A 15,842-nucleotide genomic window follows, 5' to 3' on the forward strand; every position below is an offset into this window, starting at 1 on the left:
AAGTGAGATTGGAGAGCCTTTCTTCACAAGATCACCAAGAGTTGAAAATGACTGGATGAACAACATCCAGAAGCAGCATAGAATAATAAATTGAAGGAAGTATCTGAAATACTAAGGATCCCCACACAATGTAACAAAAATCAAAGCTTGATCCTACACCAAGTTTAGTCTGCTTTTATTAAATATCTGTATGCTGCAGACCTAGGATACGACATGTGCCAAGCTACAGACCATGACGGCAGCAGCTAGCATTGTTCCAGTACGTATACACAGTGATTAATTTAATATATATATTTTTTGTTCTGGTTACTTGTATGTCCCAATTGTGAAGTTCTGATAACATCTAACATGTAATTAATTGTTTCTGGCTTTATTTCATTTTATTTTATTTTTTATTTATTTGTGTGTGTGTGTTGCCAGTCCCTGTAATTACTTGTGACAGTTGTACAGTTGTTTATTTTATTAAGCTCATTATTTATCTAAAAATGTGGTCTCAATACTGGAAGCTTTCCACAGAATGTTGTGCTCAGTCTGTTACTGTGGGTAATGCAATTTCCTATAAATGAACTTTCCAAATTTATGATTATATATAAAGCTAATTCTCTTTTTCACAGCTTTTTTATTTTTATTTTTTACATGATTTCTAAATAACACAGTTTAGAAAACAAAAGCAATTCTATTTTTACATTGTATATTTTGATTTAACATGGTTCAAATGGCGCTTGTTTTTAACATTTCTATTTGAATTCAGTTCTGTTAAAAAAGGCATTTCCATTATAATTATGACTCGATGTTTTAAATATCAGGAATTACTCTTTGCTACAGAATGTAGACAATTGTAGCGACAACAAAAAAAAATCAGTTTTTGTAATTATGATTCCCTAAAGTTAATCCGACAGATAATCTGTTATATTCACTTGCCATTGGTTCTTGGAAGCAGAAGGGTGCTATGCTGATTCCTCAAAGTTAAGTTGGTCTGTTACAGGAGGCCCGCCTGTATAAAGCTGCTTGGACAGAGTTTGCTGAATTGTTTGATAAAAAATCATTTCTTGTGTACAATTCAAAATGTTTACACATCTTGTGTTTTGTTCATGAAAGTTATGTTTGTGCAATAGTTATACAAGTATGTATTAAATTTTGAAGTTTAGTATGTGTAATATCAAATTAGTAAAATTAATTATTGACTATTTTCAGATATTTTCATAACATTACCCCATTAATCACTATGTCAGATAATTCAGTTGGGCAGAAGAAGAAATGAAAAGTTATTTCTTTAGAAACTAAGATCCAAATTTAGGGAAATATTTTGGACTGAACGAAGCTATCATGAGAATGATTAAGAGAAATGAAGAGGCCATTAGGGAATCTGTTCTTTATGGAACAAAATTAGGTGCCAGGTCATCATCGTATACAAAAGACATAAAAGTGAAGATGGAAAAGGCCCTTAGTGATGTGGATAGAGGATTGCTCACAAAAAGAAATATCTTTAGACAGAAATGTCATCAAACAGGAAGCATTACAGTTGTACAAACAGATTCAAGAAAAGGAGCTAACAACATCAAACAACAATTGTGATTTTTCTGCAAGCACAGGTTGGCTTACAAAATTTCTAAAAGATATGTGCTTCATAATGTAAAAATAAAAGGAGAAGCTGCAGATGAGCCGGCAGCTGGGGAATTTCTTTCAAAAGTCCAAAATTATTGAAATTGGTTCTTTCTTTTTTTTTTTTTTTTTCCATTGAAAATGGTGGCTGCACTCCTGATCAAGTTTGGAATGCAGATGAGACCGACCTTTTTTGGAAAAAATGCCAAGTAGAGCTTATGTAGCGAAATCACAAAAAAGTGTTGGTGCTTTAAAGCAGCTGTGGATCATGTAACTATTATTTTGCAGCAAATACTTCAGGCGATTGTATATTAAAACCATTACTCATTAATCAATCCCTAAGACTGTGGGCAATGAAAAGTGTAGATTTTAACACAGTACCAGTGCACTGGAAGGCAAACAAAAAAGAAATATCGCTACCTTCAAACTTACTACATAAGAAGAACATTCCAGTACATTTTGGATGAACTAGATAAGGATAATTTACTGACAGTTATTGATGTGTGTGAGGAAATTTTCTATTTTGGATTGCATCAAACTTGCTAAGTTGGCATTATCAGAATTGAAACCATCAACTTTAAATGCTTGCTGGAAAGCTACTTGGCCAGATTGTGTGAAAAAAAAAAAAAATCTGTACATTTGCATGCAACTGCATATCCCAGTATCGTCAGATTAGCACATGCAGTTGACGGAGAAGGATTTGATGATATTTCGTCTGCAGATATTGAAGAATTGATGGTTGACAAGGCTGTTAGTGATGACGAAATAATAGAAGCTGTCCTTGAGAATCTCAATGAAAACGATAAAAGTGATGATGATGAAGAGATTCCACTCATTGCAAGATTAATTAAAGAATGGCTTCAAATGGCTAGTAAATTGCAAAGTCATTTTCTTACACATGATCCAAATACTGAACTAACAGTTTAAACATGAACTGAAGTCATGTATGGTGCGATATGAAGAATTATACAAAGATATAGTCAAAACAGGATCTCAGTGATTAATTACAGAGTTCATGGTAAAAAAAAAATCAACCTTCAAAATTATTTGAAATTAGTGCTAATTTAGTTCCTTTTACTGAAGAAAACATTTTGGCATTGCGGTATGGATAGGATGACTAAAGTGTTTCAAGTGATGGAAGTGATTTAATTCCATTCTCACACAAAAGAATGCGGCTACTGTCAGAAAATGACACCAAATAAAATTTAGTTAATAAGCATTTTCGCAGGTGTATTTGGGACTCTTTAAATTTCTGTTTTATTAGTGACACACTATTTTTTTTTAAGAAAAATACATATGTATATACTTTAAATAAGTATTTAAAATAAAAAATATTCCATTAAAATTAAATAGTTTTATTCAATGATTTTCATGTTTTGTTTGAAAATCACTTATTGTTCATATCGGTTTTCATATCTGGAACCATTCTTCTATTTTTTCACATGCACTCTGTTCTTAATGACATTTTTTTTTTTTTTTTTTTCCTGAAATCAATCTACTGTATAAATGGAGAATTTGTGTGTGTGTGTGTGTGTGTGTGTGTAATAAGCAACATTTTAAGCAGAATATAATGAGCTATAAAGTTTTCAATCACCATTACATCCCCCCCCCCTCCCTCCACACACAGCTAGTTTAGTGTTTTGAACTAATTTCTCTGTTATTCCATATAAATTTATTCAGCTGGCTTCCTTCTATACAGCTTTCTAATTCTGTTGTCTATTTTCATACTTAATTTGCCATCTTTCCTAAAAACAAACTGTGCCTAAATATCCAAAATGTTTTATTTGTTTTATTTCCCTATTCACAATGTAGTTAATGTTTTTAATGTTTCTGCCTATTTCATTGGTGATTTTCATACCGTATTTATTGCAATTGCTAAATTTAGTCAGGGAATTCTGCAAAGTTATACCAGATTTCTTTAGAAGTATAACATCACCTACATAAAGTAATGAGCTGAGACTAACATCTCCAATTTTGATATCAGGATTGAGGGAAATAATATACATTCTTGTCTGACACCTGATTTGACATCTGACCATCTTCCTGTACCTCCTTTAATCTAACTGCCAACTTACAACTCAGATATAGACTGAGTATTGCTTGATATCGTGTTCCATTTATGCTATATAACTGTAGCACCGTGACTAGCTGACCTCCACTATTTGGCCTGAATCCAACTTGTTCTTCTCCAGTCTTCTGTTCTACAATTTTTCTTAGCTGTTTCTCAAGTATACTTGCATAAATCTTACCAGGAACATTCAATATGGAAATTCCTCTATAATTCTCTCATTCAGTTTTATTCCCTTTTTATAGATAGGTACTGTGAGAGCCCTACTCCATTCATTTAGATTTCGATCATCTGACCAACTCTTCTGAATTATGCAGTGGAGCCACTGTAAAACTTTTATATGGCATATTGAGCATTTCTGGCCAAATATGATCTACTCCAGCTGCCTAACAATAACATAGTCAATAAGACTTTCTTATTTCTTGCATCCTCTCTCCATGTGAATTAGTGCATATTTTTATATTGGAAGATGGTGTTAGTTTTAACTAATCTGTGTCCTGAACAGAAATCCAGGTACTTACTGTTTTCTTAGCTTTGTTCTTTTCTCCAAATTTTTTCTCAATACATTCTATATGCCTGATAATCCTTTCCTACTCTGTTGTTTAGATCTCCAACAAGGATCGACTATTTCTTTTCATTGTGTCAGCTGTCTTCTCTAATACCTCAAAAAAAAAAACCCTCTTGTTTGTTAGTAGCTTCTGTAGGGCCATATGCACAAATAAGTCTCATTGTCTAGTTCCCCATTCTGATATTTACCCACATCACTCTACTTGATATTACCTCCCATTTAAGAAGATTATACTCATATTTATTGTTGAATAATGTAGTTACTACTACTTTTCTCTGATTGTTATTGCCTGAATATAACATCTTGTGTATTTCCTATTATGATGATGCCAGTCTTGCATTTCCCACGTGGTCTAGTGGTGAGGATTCCTACCTTTCACATAGGTGGCCCAGATTCGATTAATTAGCTGTGAGAAATTAGCTGGCCTGGTTGGCTGAATGGTTACCATATCCACTCTCCATCCAAAAGGCTGTGGGTTCGAATCCCACCTGGGCATGCATGTTTGTGATTGTCTGGGAAAATATTAGTGGTGGTGGTGCAGTGGCGGCGGCTAGTAGATGGCCTTGGTGTAGATGATAACAGTTTACTGTAGTTGGTGGATTGAGTGCTGGAGATGGAGAGTTGTAGAGTAGGTGCTCTTTCTTGATGAGTCTTTGGACTCCTTGGAGGTGTCACGTAATAATAATAATAATAAACTGTCTGCACGCTATGCACTTCGCAACTATATGCCTGGGAAAGGAGTGCCCTGGGTTCGATTCTCGTCGCCGACATGAGGAGCTTAAGGATCCTTTTTAAACATAGCCAAGTTAGCCAGTCTTAGGTGTGTGGACAGCAGGGTTTTTTCTCCCCATTTTAACTGGGGTTTTTCCTCCCATAAGCAGGCAAACTGGCTCCATGAACACACACAGATTACAGTCAAGAATACTTAAGCCCAGCCATAGGCCTGATTCGTCAGCTATGCTGGTCCCAAGCCTGGATAAAATGGGGTGAGAGTTTGAGATGGTGCTGTACTTCCCCATAAAAAAGGGGAGCCTCACGGCCGTTATATCAGCATATGAATAAATAAATAATAAACTAATAATTTGTTGCTTACAAAGATATTACATGTTTTTGTCTTTCTTCTTTGTATCGGTAACACCCATTGTATCTTTTGCTTATCCAGTTATTCTGCTAGTTCCATTTCTTTTTTATTTGATGCTTCTTATGGTGGTTCAAGACTGGCACCATCAATAGTGCCAGTCTTGAACTCTGTTGATTTCGAGTTTCCAGTAGCTGACTTTTTGCTGATCACCCTGATTCCCCAATGAAAACAATAGCGGTCTTATTTAACCTGGCAGTACCCAAGCCAGTATGAAATACTGTCATGTTCTGTAATCATTTTGCATTATGATTTAAGCCAGTCAGAATGCAGTTTGGTGAGCTAATCCAATCCCAATCTCCCAGCCCATCGTTGTTCATTCAGCATCCAGGTTGAAAACTAACAAGGTGCACCATGAGAAGTTGAGAATTGGACATCAGGTCATAAGACCTGGTTGGTTCTCTTCATTTCTTACAAGGTTATGTTAGGTCACCTTCCAGTTATCCATCTTTGCCCCTTATGCACTCTGATATAAGAATCAAAGAGAAAAAATCCAATTGGCCAAACAAATCTCTGACTAACTGCTGTATAATATATGATGCAAGTAGCTTTCCTGAAAAAGACAGAAGCACATTTTCATAACATGTCAGTAAACTATTTTCTTCTATTGTAATTTTATGTGTTAAAAATTCCTAGTTTTTTTAAATACATCCATTAGTTTTCTTTTGAAAATAAGGGAAAAAATTATCCAGCTTATCAAAATATGAAATATTAACTGGAATAGACTAGGTTTCTCCTTGTGTAATGTTTTTGAGTGAACTGTAAAAAAAAAGCATGTTGCATTTTATTTTTCCAAGCAATTAATTAACAATATGCTTTTCAACTTGGATTCACAATATCCATGCATGCGTGTAAGCAGGAAACTATTCTTGTTAGGATAAGAATCAAAATCAGGTTTTTTCCACATGATGAAAGGAATCTTTATATTGGCTTTTTCACTTGAAGGTGAGTTATCCATCTCATATAGAGGCAGTAGAGATTTTCCTTCAGCATCTAGGCAAATCATCTAGAAAAAATGCACATGCATGCACACACAAATAACAGACAAACACTGTTATTTCCAGGACGTGATAGTGTGTGGATTAAGGATCAAGTATTGTAATTAGGGTATGTGTGATGTAAAGACTCGTACATCGAGCTCACTCTTTGTGCTCTGTAGAACCATTGACTCAGGAAATAAATTACATCAGGTCCACCTTCCTTGATAATGGCTTTAACAAGTATTCTGCAAACAGAAGTTAACAAGTATTCTGTTAACTATAAATTTTCTTGTCTTTTGTCTCCAAAAAGATCTCTGTTATGTTACCATTCTTTATATTAAAGATATCCCTGAAGGGATATCCATTCTTTAGAGTGGATGTTCCTGTAGGATATAGAGCTCACTTTAGAGTGTATCAAATGTCATGTCAGTATGGTATATCATATTTTGGTGAAACTGGTAGATAGTCAGTTATACCCCATGATGAATACCTCGATTTAATTAAATTCAGTGAGCTAAAACAGTCTGGCCATCTCCACCAACCATCAAATCCTTTGGAGGAAGAGTAATGTCCTTTGCAAGTCTAATCATCTTATGGAATGCTTTTACAAAAAAGTTGTTCTAACCTTGCATCATCCTCTGGATATTAACAGTAACGATGGACTGAATTTATCCCAATTATGGGAAATGGTGCTTCTCTACTTCTTCTGTAGCAGTTGTATTTTTAAATAACACTTTCTCTCTTATTTAACACGTTCGCTGCCACGCTACTTTGGCATGGTCTGTTCCCCTACGCCGAGCAGTTTTCCTTCTTCAAGGTCAGTACGATAATCTCGTTACCGGAGGTAAACGTCCTACGAGTATACTCGTAGTTGGCTTGTACGGAGCATATACGGTCTATGAGAATACACAGTTTTGATGCTAGCCCCACAAGCCAAGCATTTTGGCTTCTTCAAGGTCACTACAATAATCTCGTTCCCGGCGGTAAGCGTCCTACGAGTATACTCGTAGCTGGCTTGTGAAGCAGGTTCACCTACTACGAGTATACTCGTAGTTGGCAGCGAACGTGTTAAATTTGTACAATTAACATCTTAATGTATTTTAGGCTATCCCACTGTGTATCATGTAACTAGATCATGTAAAAACATAAAAACATCATGCCTCTGGTAAAGAAATACTGAACCGTTTGGATTTGAAAATGGATAATTTGGTTATATGAGGTACTCATTTAATTGATATACATATAATGCTCAAATCAATGTAGAAATATCGAAATTTTATTTTTCACTTGGTTAGAGTATAATAAATTTAGTTTAATCCTTTATCCAAGTGTGAGCAAACAAAGTTTGCACCTGAAAGTATCTTCAGGACTGGGGTAAGGTGGTACAACACCAGGGAAACTCGTTGCAAAGGTGGAGCAAGATACCAACAACTTCACACTTGGATAAAGGATTAAACTAAATTTATTATACAATGTATGAATAATTTTTTTCTATATCACTTTCCATATACCTGCAATGGCTTTAGCAAATCATGCATCCTGGGGGGTCAAGAGTATATTAATAAGAATAGCAACATAATCTGTTGATATTCCACTTGAACTGGAGGTTATAGCAAGTTGTTGGGAAGTACTTCATGGAAAAGTCTTTCTGCAGAACTGAGATGGAATTAATGATGAACGAGAGTAACAGGTTTGGTGACCAGCAGTTCACAGACTGTGGAATCAATTAAAACAGTCATAAACAGCATCTTGGAGATTCAGTGAAGGGAGCTCATTGGCTATAACTGCAGTGAGTAATCTCTGACTATCTGCTTGCTAAAACAGAAGTGTTACCCAAATCAGTTATAATCTAACCTTACACTGGCTACAGGAACATTGGTATCTGCTTCCATTGTGTGCAAAAAGCTTCAGGAATTATGCTATGCAAATGGTAGTTTGCATGCTGCATGCTCCTATTGCCACAGGAGAGAATGTTTGAAGTAGGCTAGCCTTCATGTCAACTGGACTGAAGATCAATGGGAAGGGGGTTGGTATTGTTTATAGATGAATGCCAATTTGCTCTACAAAGTGATGTGCTCTAATTAGGAGAGAACCAAGGATGCATTGGTATTATCATCCCTGCAATATCTGTGAAAGGAATACTTATAGTGGATGTAATGTGATGGTTCAGGGAGGCATCTCATTGGATGAATGCACTGACCATCACGCTAAAGGTTTTTTTTTTTTTCATTTTTATAAATTGTTTATATTTTGTATTCTTTTCAATTATTTTGTACATAGTCTGGAAACCCTGCTCTAGAAACCAAACATGGAACATTCATGCCAACTTTAGGCCTCCTTGTTGAAAGTTTATTTTTCACTTGGTTAGAGTATAATAAAATTAGTTTAATCCTTTATCCAAGTGTGAGCAAACAAAGTTTGCGCCTGAAGTATCTTCAGTACTAGGGTAAGGTGATACCACACCAGGGCAACTCGTTGCAAAGGTGGAGAAAGATACCAACACTCCTAGATAAGGTGATACCACACCAGGGCAACTCGTTGCAAAGGTGGAGAAAGATACCAACACTCCTATCTCAGTATCTCCTATAATGCAAAACACATCTCCTTGCGGATATGTCTAATGTTATGCATTAAGGGAAGGGCCACTACCCAGACTAGTTTCGACCTTTATTGAGGTCTCTTGAGTGGGAGCCAGGCCCTAGTGGAAATACCAGGCAGAAGCATTCGCAGGTCATCTCCACCTATAGGAGTTGCCAAATGGTGTGCCACCCTTTTTTAATAAATTACTCTGGATTTAGAGAAGGTTGTTGAAAGTTTATTTTTCACTTGGTTAGAGTATAATAAAATTAGTTTAATCCTTTATCCAAGTGTGAGCAAACAAAGTTTGCGCCTGAAGTATCTTCAGGACTAGGGTAAGGTGATACCACACCAGGGCAACTCGTTGCAAAGGTGGACAAAGCTACCAACACTCCTATCTCAGTATCTCCTATAATGCAAAACACATCTCCTTGCGGATATGTCTAATGTTATGCATTAAGGGAAGGGCCACTACCCAGACTAGTTTCGACCTTTTTGGCAACTCCTATAGGTGGAGATGACCTGCGAATGCTTCTGCCTGGTATTTCCACTAGGGCCTGGCTCCCACTCAAGAGACCTCAATAAAGGTCGAAACTAGTCTGGGTAGTGGCCCTTCCCTTAATGCATAACATTAGACATATCCGCAAGGAGATGTGTTTTGCATTATAGGAGATACTGAGATAGGAGTGTTGGTAGCTTTCTCCACCTTTGCAACGAGTTGTCCTGGTGTGGTATCACCTTACCCTAGTCCTGAAGATACTTCAGGCGCAAACTTTGTTTGCTCACACTTGGATAAAGGATTAAACTAATTTTATTATTTTAGGCCTCCTGTAAGCAGGGCAGTGGTTTCACACTGGGAGATTTCATCACCTGGTGTGAGACCATTTCTGCCTAACTTTCCTGTGCCTCCTAGCATAACCACGAATTCTACAACTTGAGATGACATCCTATATCCTTATATTCATCCATGTGCAACTGCAATAGGGAAGATATTTTTCCTACAAGACAGTAATGGTCATCATTGAGCAAAACTCATGGACCAATATGTATAGGGGTCTCTTGACCTTAATCCTATCAAGCATGTCTGGGATGCTCTAGGTAGACATGTTGTTGCTCTCAACTTTTCTCCCCACACATACACCCAACCCTCCTGAAAATCTTAAGGGACTTAAAAACCTTCCAGGATCAATGTTAGTTATTACCAACTCAGCTCCTGGACACCATTATAAATAGTATGAAACTTCTTTGCAAGTGCTGTATTGCCATGACGGAGTTGATCACTTACTTTTGATCATTGTCTTTATGTGCCCATTTGTTACTGAATTAAACTATTTATTTACAGTTTTTGTGGATGTTTCTTTCACATCTCACATACTGCTTTTCATTGAATTGCATAAAAATTCATCATCAACAAGTTTTTGGGTTATCATGATTTTTCACTTTGCTCCTTAATTTATGGAAGCCACAGTAGGTCACTTCTTGAGAAGGTGGGATTAACTCGACAGAGAGATTGTATATTGTGCATCACTGGCTAATAGTGGCCTGAATTATTATTTTGCAATGATTTAATAATAGTGGCAAAATGTAGATGCTCAGCTGAAGAAGTATTTGGATTCTAGTATTCTAAATGAAAATTTGAAAATGTGTTTGCATCTGAGATTTATTATTTTTATTTTATTTATTTATTTATTTTTTTATCTTAATCCAACTCATACATCTTTTGAATTTTTTATTTACACTAGTTGTTCTATATGGGTTATTTTGTCTTAACCTATCTTCTTTGTCACTTATTCAAGTAATGTATTATACTGTATCGGCATTACAGATGGTATTAAAAATGAAGTTTCTTTTAAAATAGTCTCCCTGTATAAATCTTCTCGGGAATGCTTTGCAGGAAAATTCCTATATTATTCTCATTTTAAAATGTTGTATATGCTATTATCCCACAAGGGGGAAAAAAATTTAATCAATCAATTTGTTTTCAATTTATAGGTTTGGCGTGAAGCTCCTGGAGATCTCCAGAGATCATTATATGAGCATTTTTATGAATTAGTAGCAGAATCAAGGTAGGCATTGTTACTCTTCTTTTAAATTTTTTAAGAACATAAATTTTTGTGTGATAAATCAGCATTTTTTTATAATGCACAAGTTCTATATATATATATATATATATATATTATTATTATTATTATCTTGGTATGTCATTTGAGTCCAAAGACTTATTATGGAAGGTCCACTAAAACATTTCATCAAGCACTAATCACGAATCTCACAATTCCTGTCATACTCCTCTGTGAGCTTATTTACTAACAACAAACTTATGACTGTTGACTTATGACTTATCACTCTGTGCACCTGTTGTTCTCAATCACCATTCTCTGATCAAAACATCTTGTCATTACATCATTTCTGACAACTCTTATTCAGTTTCCAGGGATGACCCCATGTATGAATGCTTTGACATTGCTTATCACTCCTGGTTAGCCGAGTGGTTAGCATATCTTCTCTCCAGCGAAGAGGTTGCAGGTTCAAATCCCTCCAAGGGCATGGATATTTGTGATTGTCCCATTAATCATTTACCATAAGCACTGCTGTGTCCTGGCACAATATGTCTTTGCACCATAAGAAAAAAAAAATCAAATCAAAATCCGATCTAAAGATAATAATTGTCTAATTAAATTTATTTAATAATATTATAAACCAATATTTTGCCTTAGTCACCAAGACACCTTCATGGGCACAAAAATATACTAAGCATGTGCATGCAGAGATGCCAGCAGGAAAGCAAACAGAGACTGATTGTAAAAGCAGACCCCTACAGTCATAACCTGTACCTTTCCATGAGTGCAGTGATGGAATATTGCTGAAGGTCTTAAAATTGATGGTCTTCCAACATTTTTAAAAAATTTTTTTAAATGTGATGCAGCCAGATCCTGCTGCCTTTCCACATTTCAAGCCTTTGATGGCTTTTCTACTTCAAGTATGGATATGTATTCCTGACTGCATGCTTGGTCAGTTTTTTTTACCACTGTGCTGTCATCACAGTGTTTTCTACTTCAAGTATGGATATGTATTCCTGACTGCATGCTTGGTCAGTTTTTTTTACCACTGTGCTGTCATCACTGCTTGTTTCATTTAGCAGTTTTTCAAAGTAATTACTCCATGCTTCAAGGATATCTTTTTCTCCCATTTTCATGTCACCTTTATCATCTCTAACTCCTTTTACAGCACTCTTTCCTCCATTCCTAAGCTTCTTCAACAACCTCCAGAATATTTTGCCACCTTCTTGATATTTATTTTCTATATTCTTGTCAAAGTCCTCCCATGACTTTTGTTTAGCTAGTTTTACACACTGTTTAGCTTTCTTACATTTGTCTCTGTATTCTGTAAGAGTAAAAGCTGACTTATTTGCCAGGAACTTTTGATATGCTTTCTTCTTTTCCTTCACTGCCTCTTTAACTTCCTGTGTCCACCACGGAGTTCTGATTTTTTTATCCTTGCAGACAACCTCACCACATGCCTCTCTGCAGAATCAATCAAAATGTTTTCTTCAGAGTTTGCCACTGAATCTCCAAGGTTTGATTCCTGTTCTCAAACTCTCTCATTTTTTCTTCATGATGATGGTATGACCTGAAGGAGGTCTATATATTTTACCTTCCAAGAATCTCTGCAGATTTTTTTTTTTTTTTCCAAAGTGTTCTCTGGATTTAAGGGATAGCAATGGATTTTTGTGTATTCTAGATTTTTGGGGTGGAGAGTTGCACTTGGAGGATGGGCAAATAGCTCTGTTGATTTTGTGGAAGGTAAAGCTATTGGCTAAAAAAAGTGTTCTGAATGTGATTGATTTTAGTGGGGGAGATAAGTATGGTTCCAAGTAGATAGTTCTACCTATATTTGCTAAGGTATTGATAGCATCATACTTCTAGGAGGGATGGTGGTAGTGGTGGTGTGATATATGCCATCTCTCACACCAGCTAACATCTTTGTTCTTTGCCTTTGAATTCTGTTCCTCTTCCTCAAGAAACTGAAATCTGCATGTGCTAGGTTTTTGATAAAAGACAGCCAAACCTAATGTAGGATTATACCTTGTTTCTTGTTACATTAATGATGTTTTTTTTAAAACATTTCCATTGATACTTTGAATGCTCTGATAAGAAATTGTAATCAACATAGGGCATTTTCTTACACTGCCACAGTACTTGATTTGTTTATGTTGTATGTTTGTATGTTCTACTGGCTCTCATTTATGTTCCCGTTTTTTTCCTCCTGCTTTTTTGAGATGGTGAATTGTGGAAGATATTTGGGGGTGAAGAAGACTTAAGATGTTGTTTACTTGGAAGAAGCCACTGTTATTCTGAGTTGTTGCAATATATATGAAATCTTGTCCATGAAGAATCATATATAAGAAATCAATACTATCTATCTATGTTCCTGTTTTCTTCTATCCACCTATTTGCCATCAAAGTTATTTTAGGATGTCTCTACTCCTAAAAGCAGTAGAGACATCCTAAGCTATTTTCTGAAAGTAAATGACTGAGGTGTTTGAGATCTCTGTTTCTTTCTTTCTTTTTTTTTTTTAACTGCTTGAAATGTTATATGCCCTGTCTTGTAGTTTTTATAATACCAGTTTTCTGTGACAATTACAAGCCTGTGAATTAAACCCTGCATTAAGCTTACTGTAGAAATTAGAGAAACAACAGATCCTTTTTTTCCAGACATGCTTCTTGGAGCATCTCCAAACAGAATCAGCTTACCTATTTGGTCTATAGAAAACTAATGCACATGAAATGATACTTCCATACAATGTTCTTCTACAAGGTTTTTAAAATGCCAAAAAATTGGTGTTATAAAAGCTTACAAGAAAGTTAGCTTTTATAATATTCTTAAGTAAGGAATATGTCTAACATTTCCAGTAGTCCAGAGAAAAGAAGTGAAGACCTTTCCACCTCAGTCTTATGTATCCTTCCATAAAATTTTTATAAACTAAAAATGGTAGAGATATCCTGAAAGAGTCCTCCCCCCTCCTCCCAGCCAGACAAACTAGTGGGCAAAAATAATAAAAAAAAAGAGGAATATAGAAGAGCAATGTTGCTCCCTTACATATGATCCTTCACAACAAGATCTCAAAGATATTGCATTGGCAAGACATAAAAGTTCTTTCTTCCTTGTAAACAAGATCTCAAGTTTCCTTCACCCTCCAAATTGCTCCATTCATCACCTCAAAAAAATTGAAACTCAATTATTTGGAGTCCTATATTCCTATTTCAAATAACAAGGAAACAGTACTTAGAGTCCCCATCCCATACATTTCTGTCATCTCAGCACTCGTTTCTAGAATTCTTAAGAAGGTACTATCTAGGGCCTACATTTATTCCAATCAACAAACTATCATCATGGTTCCCATCATCTAAAGATAAACATTCCCGTCTTGCTCTTCTTGGTATCTGTCAGGTTCCTTGTGACTGTCACCTTTCATAGAATAAATATGAATAAATAATAAAAGATTACAATATCTTATGACTTGAACATACTTACTCCATCATTGTTGCTATAAATTAGAACATTTGTTTAAAGAAAGTGCCGTAGCCTTACTTCATCATCCAAACTTGAATTGGAACAACTTCCTCTCAATATCAAAGATATGGGAAAGTCTTATTTTAATTACACATCATGAAAGTTTTAATTAATAATAAAATGTATCCTCATGTGCCTTTGTATTGTTTCATGTATTACATCATGTGGCTCTCACTGCTTCAAATCAGTTCATTGTTCACGTTCTACTTTGTCTTAAACTACCATTTGCTACTGATGATGGTCTGTAATTTTTAGGCCAAAATATATGACCTTTGAATAAATATTAATCACTTCTCTTCTTCGTGTTTTCATTCAATTTCAAATAATATTTAATTTTTTTAACATTTGCCACAATGAGATAGGCGTTCTACCTCATTGTGGCAAATGTGTCCTTGTTAAAGTTCTATTGTTGTTCGTGTTTTCAATAAACACAAACAACGAAAGCCGCCAACATGAAGTAAATTGGACAACACCTTCAAACCTGCACATTTGCAATGATGAGGTAGAACGCCGCATTGTCGAGTCAAAAGAAATCATCTTGGACCCTCTTCATATGAACAATAATCTCAGCTATAATTTGTCTGACTCTTTCAGCTCTGCTATCAGATACTGGAGATCGCGTAATTCCACACACACACAAGTGTACAACAATAGAACTTTAAAACGGACTATAGCTCAAGTTCATAATAACTGTAATTTATAGTCGAATATTATAGCTTTATAATTGTGTAGCTTTAGAGTGTCTCAATGTTTTTTTTCAGTGTCTTTTAATAGCTTTCTATGTTCTTAATGCCTGATGAAGTTAATCCCGACGAAACATGTTGCGTTTTCAAATAACTCTCAATTTGTTATAATTGGATTTTTAGTCAGTTTATATTAAAATGAACATTTGGGAATACGGTATGGATAATCTTCGAATAACCATCGAAATTGAAGAAAATGGATCTTTGCCATTTCTAGACATCAAACTTACTAAGATGTCTGACTTCTTAAAAATCTCAATCTTCAGAAAATCAACGCACATGGATAGATACCTGCATTCGTCCTCACACCACTATCCAGCACAGAAGTTAGGTATCATCTCCACTCTGACTCATTGAGCCAGGTCTGTATTGTCAGATGAGGAGGAGCTGAAAAATGAACTATAACATCTCGAAAGAACCTTCACAAATAATGGCTACTCTTCAAAAACCATCAATAAACAACTATACTGCCACCTCAAAACAACACGGAGACACAGGCCCAAGGGTTATATCTCTTTACCTTACATCAGCTCGCTCTCCCAGAAAGTAAGAATTTTAAAAAAAATTTAATATAAAAACATGCTTTTCCACT

At 35.5% G+C, this 15,842-nt stretch overlaps 1 protein-coding gene across 3 annotated transcripts in view; it reads left to right on the top strand.

The window, feature by feature from the left end:
• Positions 1-15,842, top strand: part of bchs (WD repeat and FYVE domain containing 3 bchs) — a 1,305,514-nt gene that overhangs the window by 492,385 nt on the left and 797,287 nt on the right. For all 3 annotated transcript variants that reach the window (XM_090399415.1, XM_090399420.1, XM_090399430.1), the window contains exon 28: positions 10,926-10,999. In XM_090399415.1, the coding sequence (XP_090255541.1) occupies positions 10,926-10,999 (74 nt within the window). The remainder of the gene's footprint in view (positions 1-10,925; positions 11,000-15,842) is intronic.

This window comes from Typopeltis vanoorti, chromosome 1 (assembly GCF_054136105.1).
Source record: "Typopeltis vanoorti isolate ZY-2024b chromosome 1, IOZ_Tvanoo_1.0, whole genome shotgun sequence".
Classification (NCBI taxonomy): Eukaryota; Metazoa; Arthropoda; class Arachnida; order Uropygi; family Thelyphonidae; genus Typopeltis; species Typopeltis vanoorti.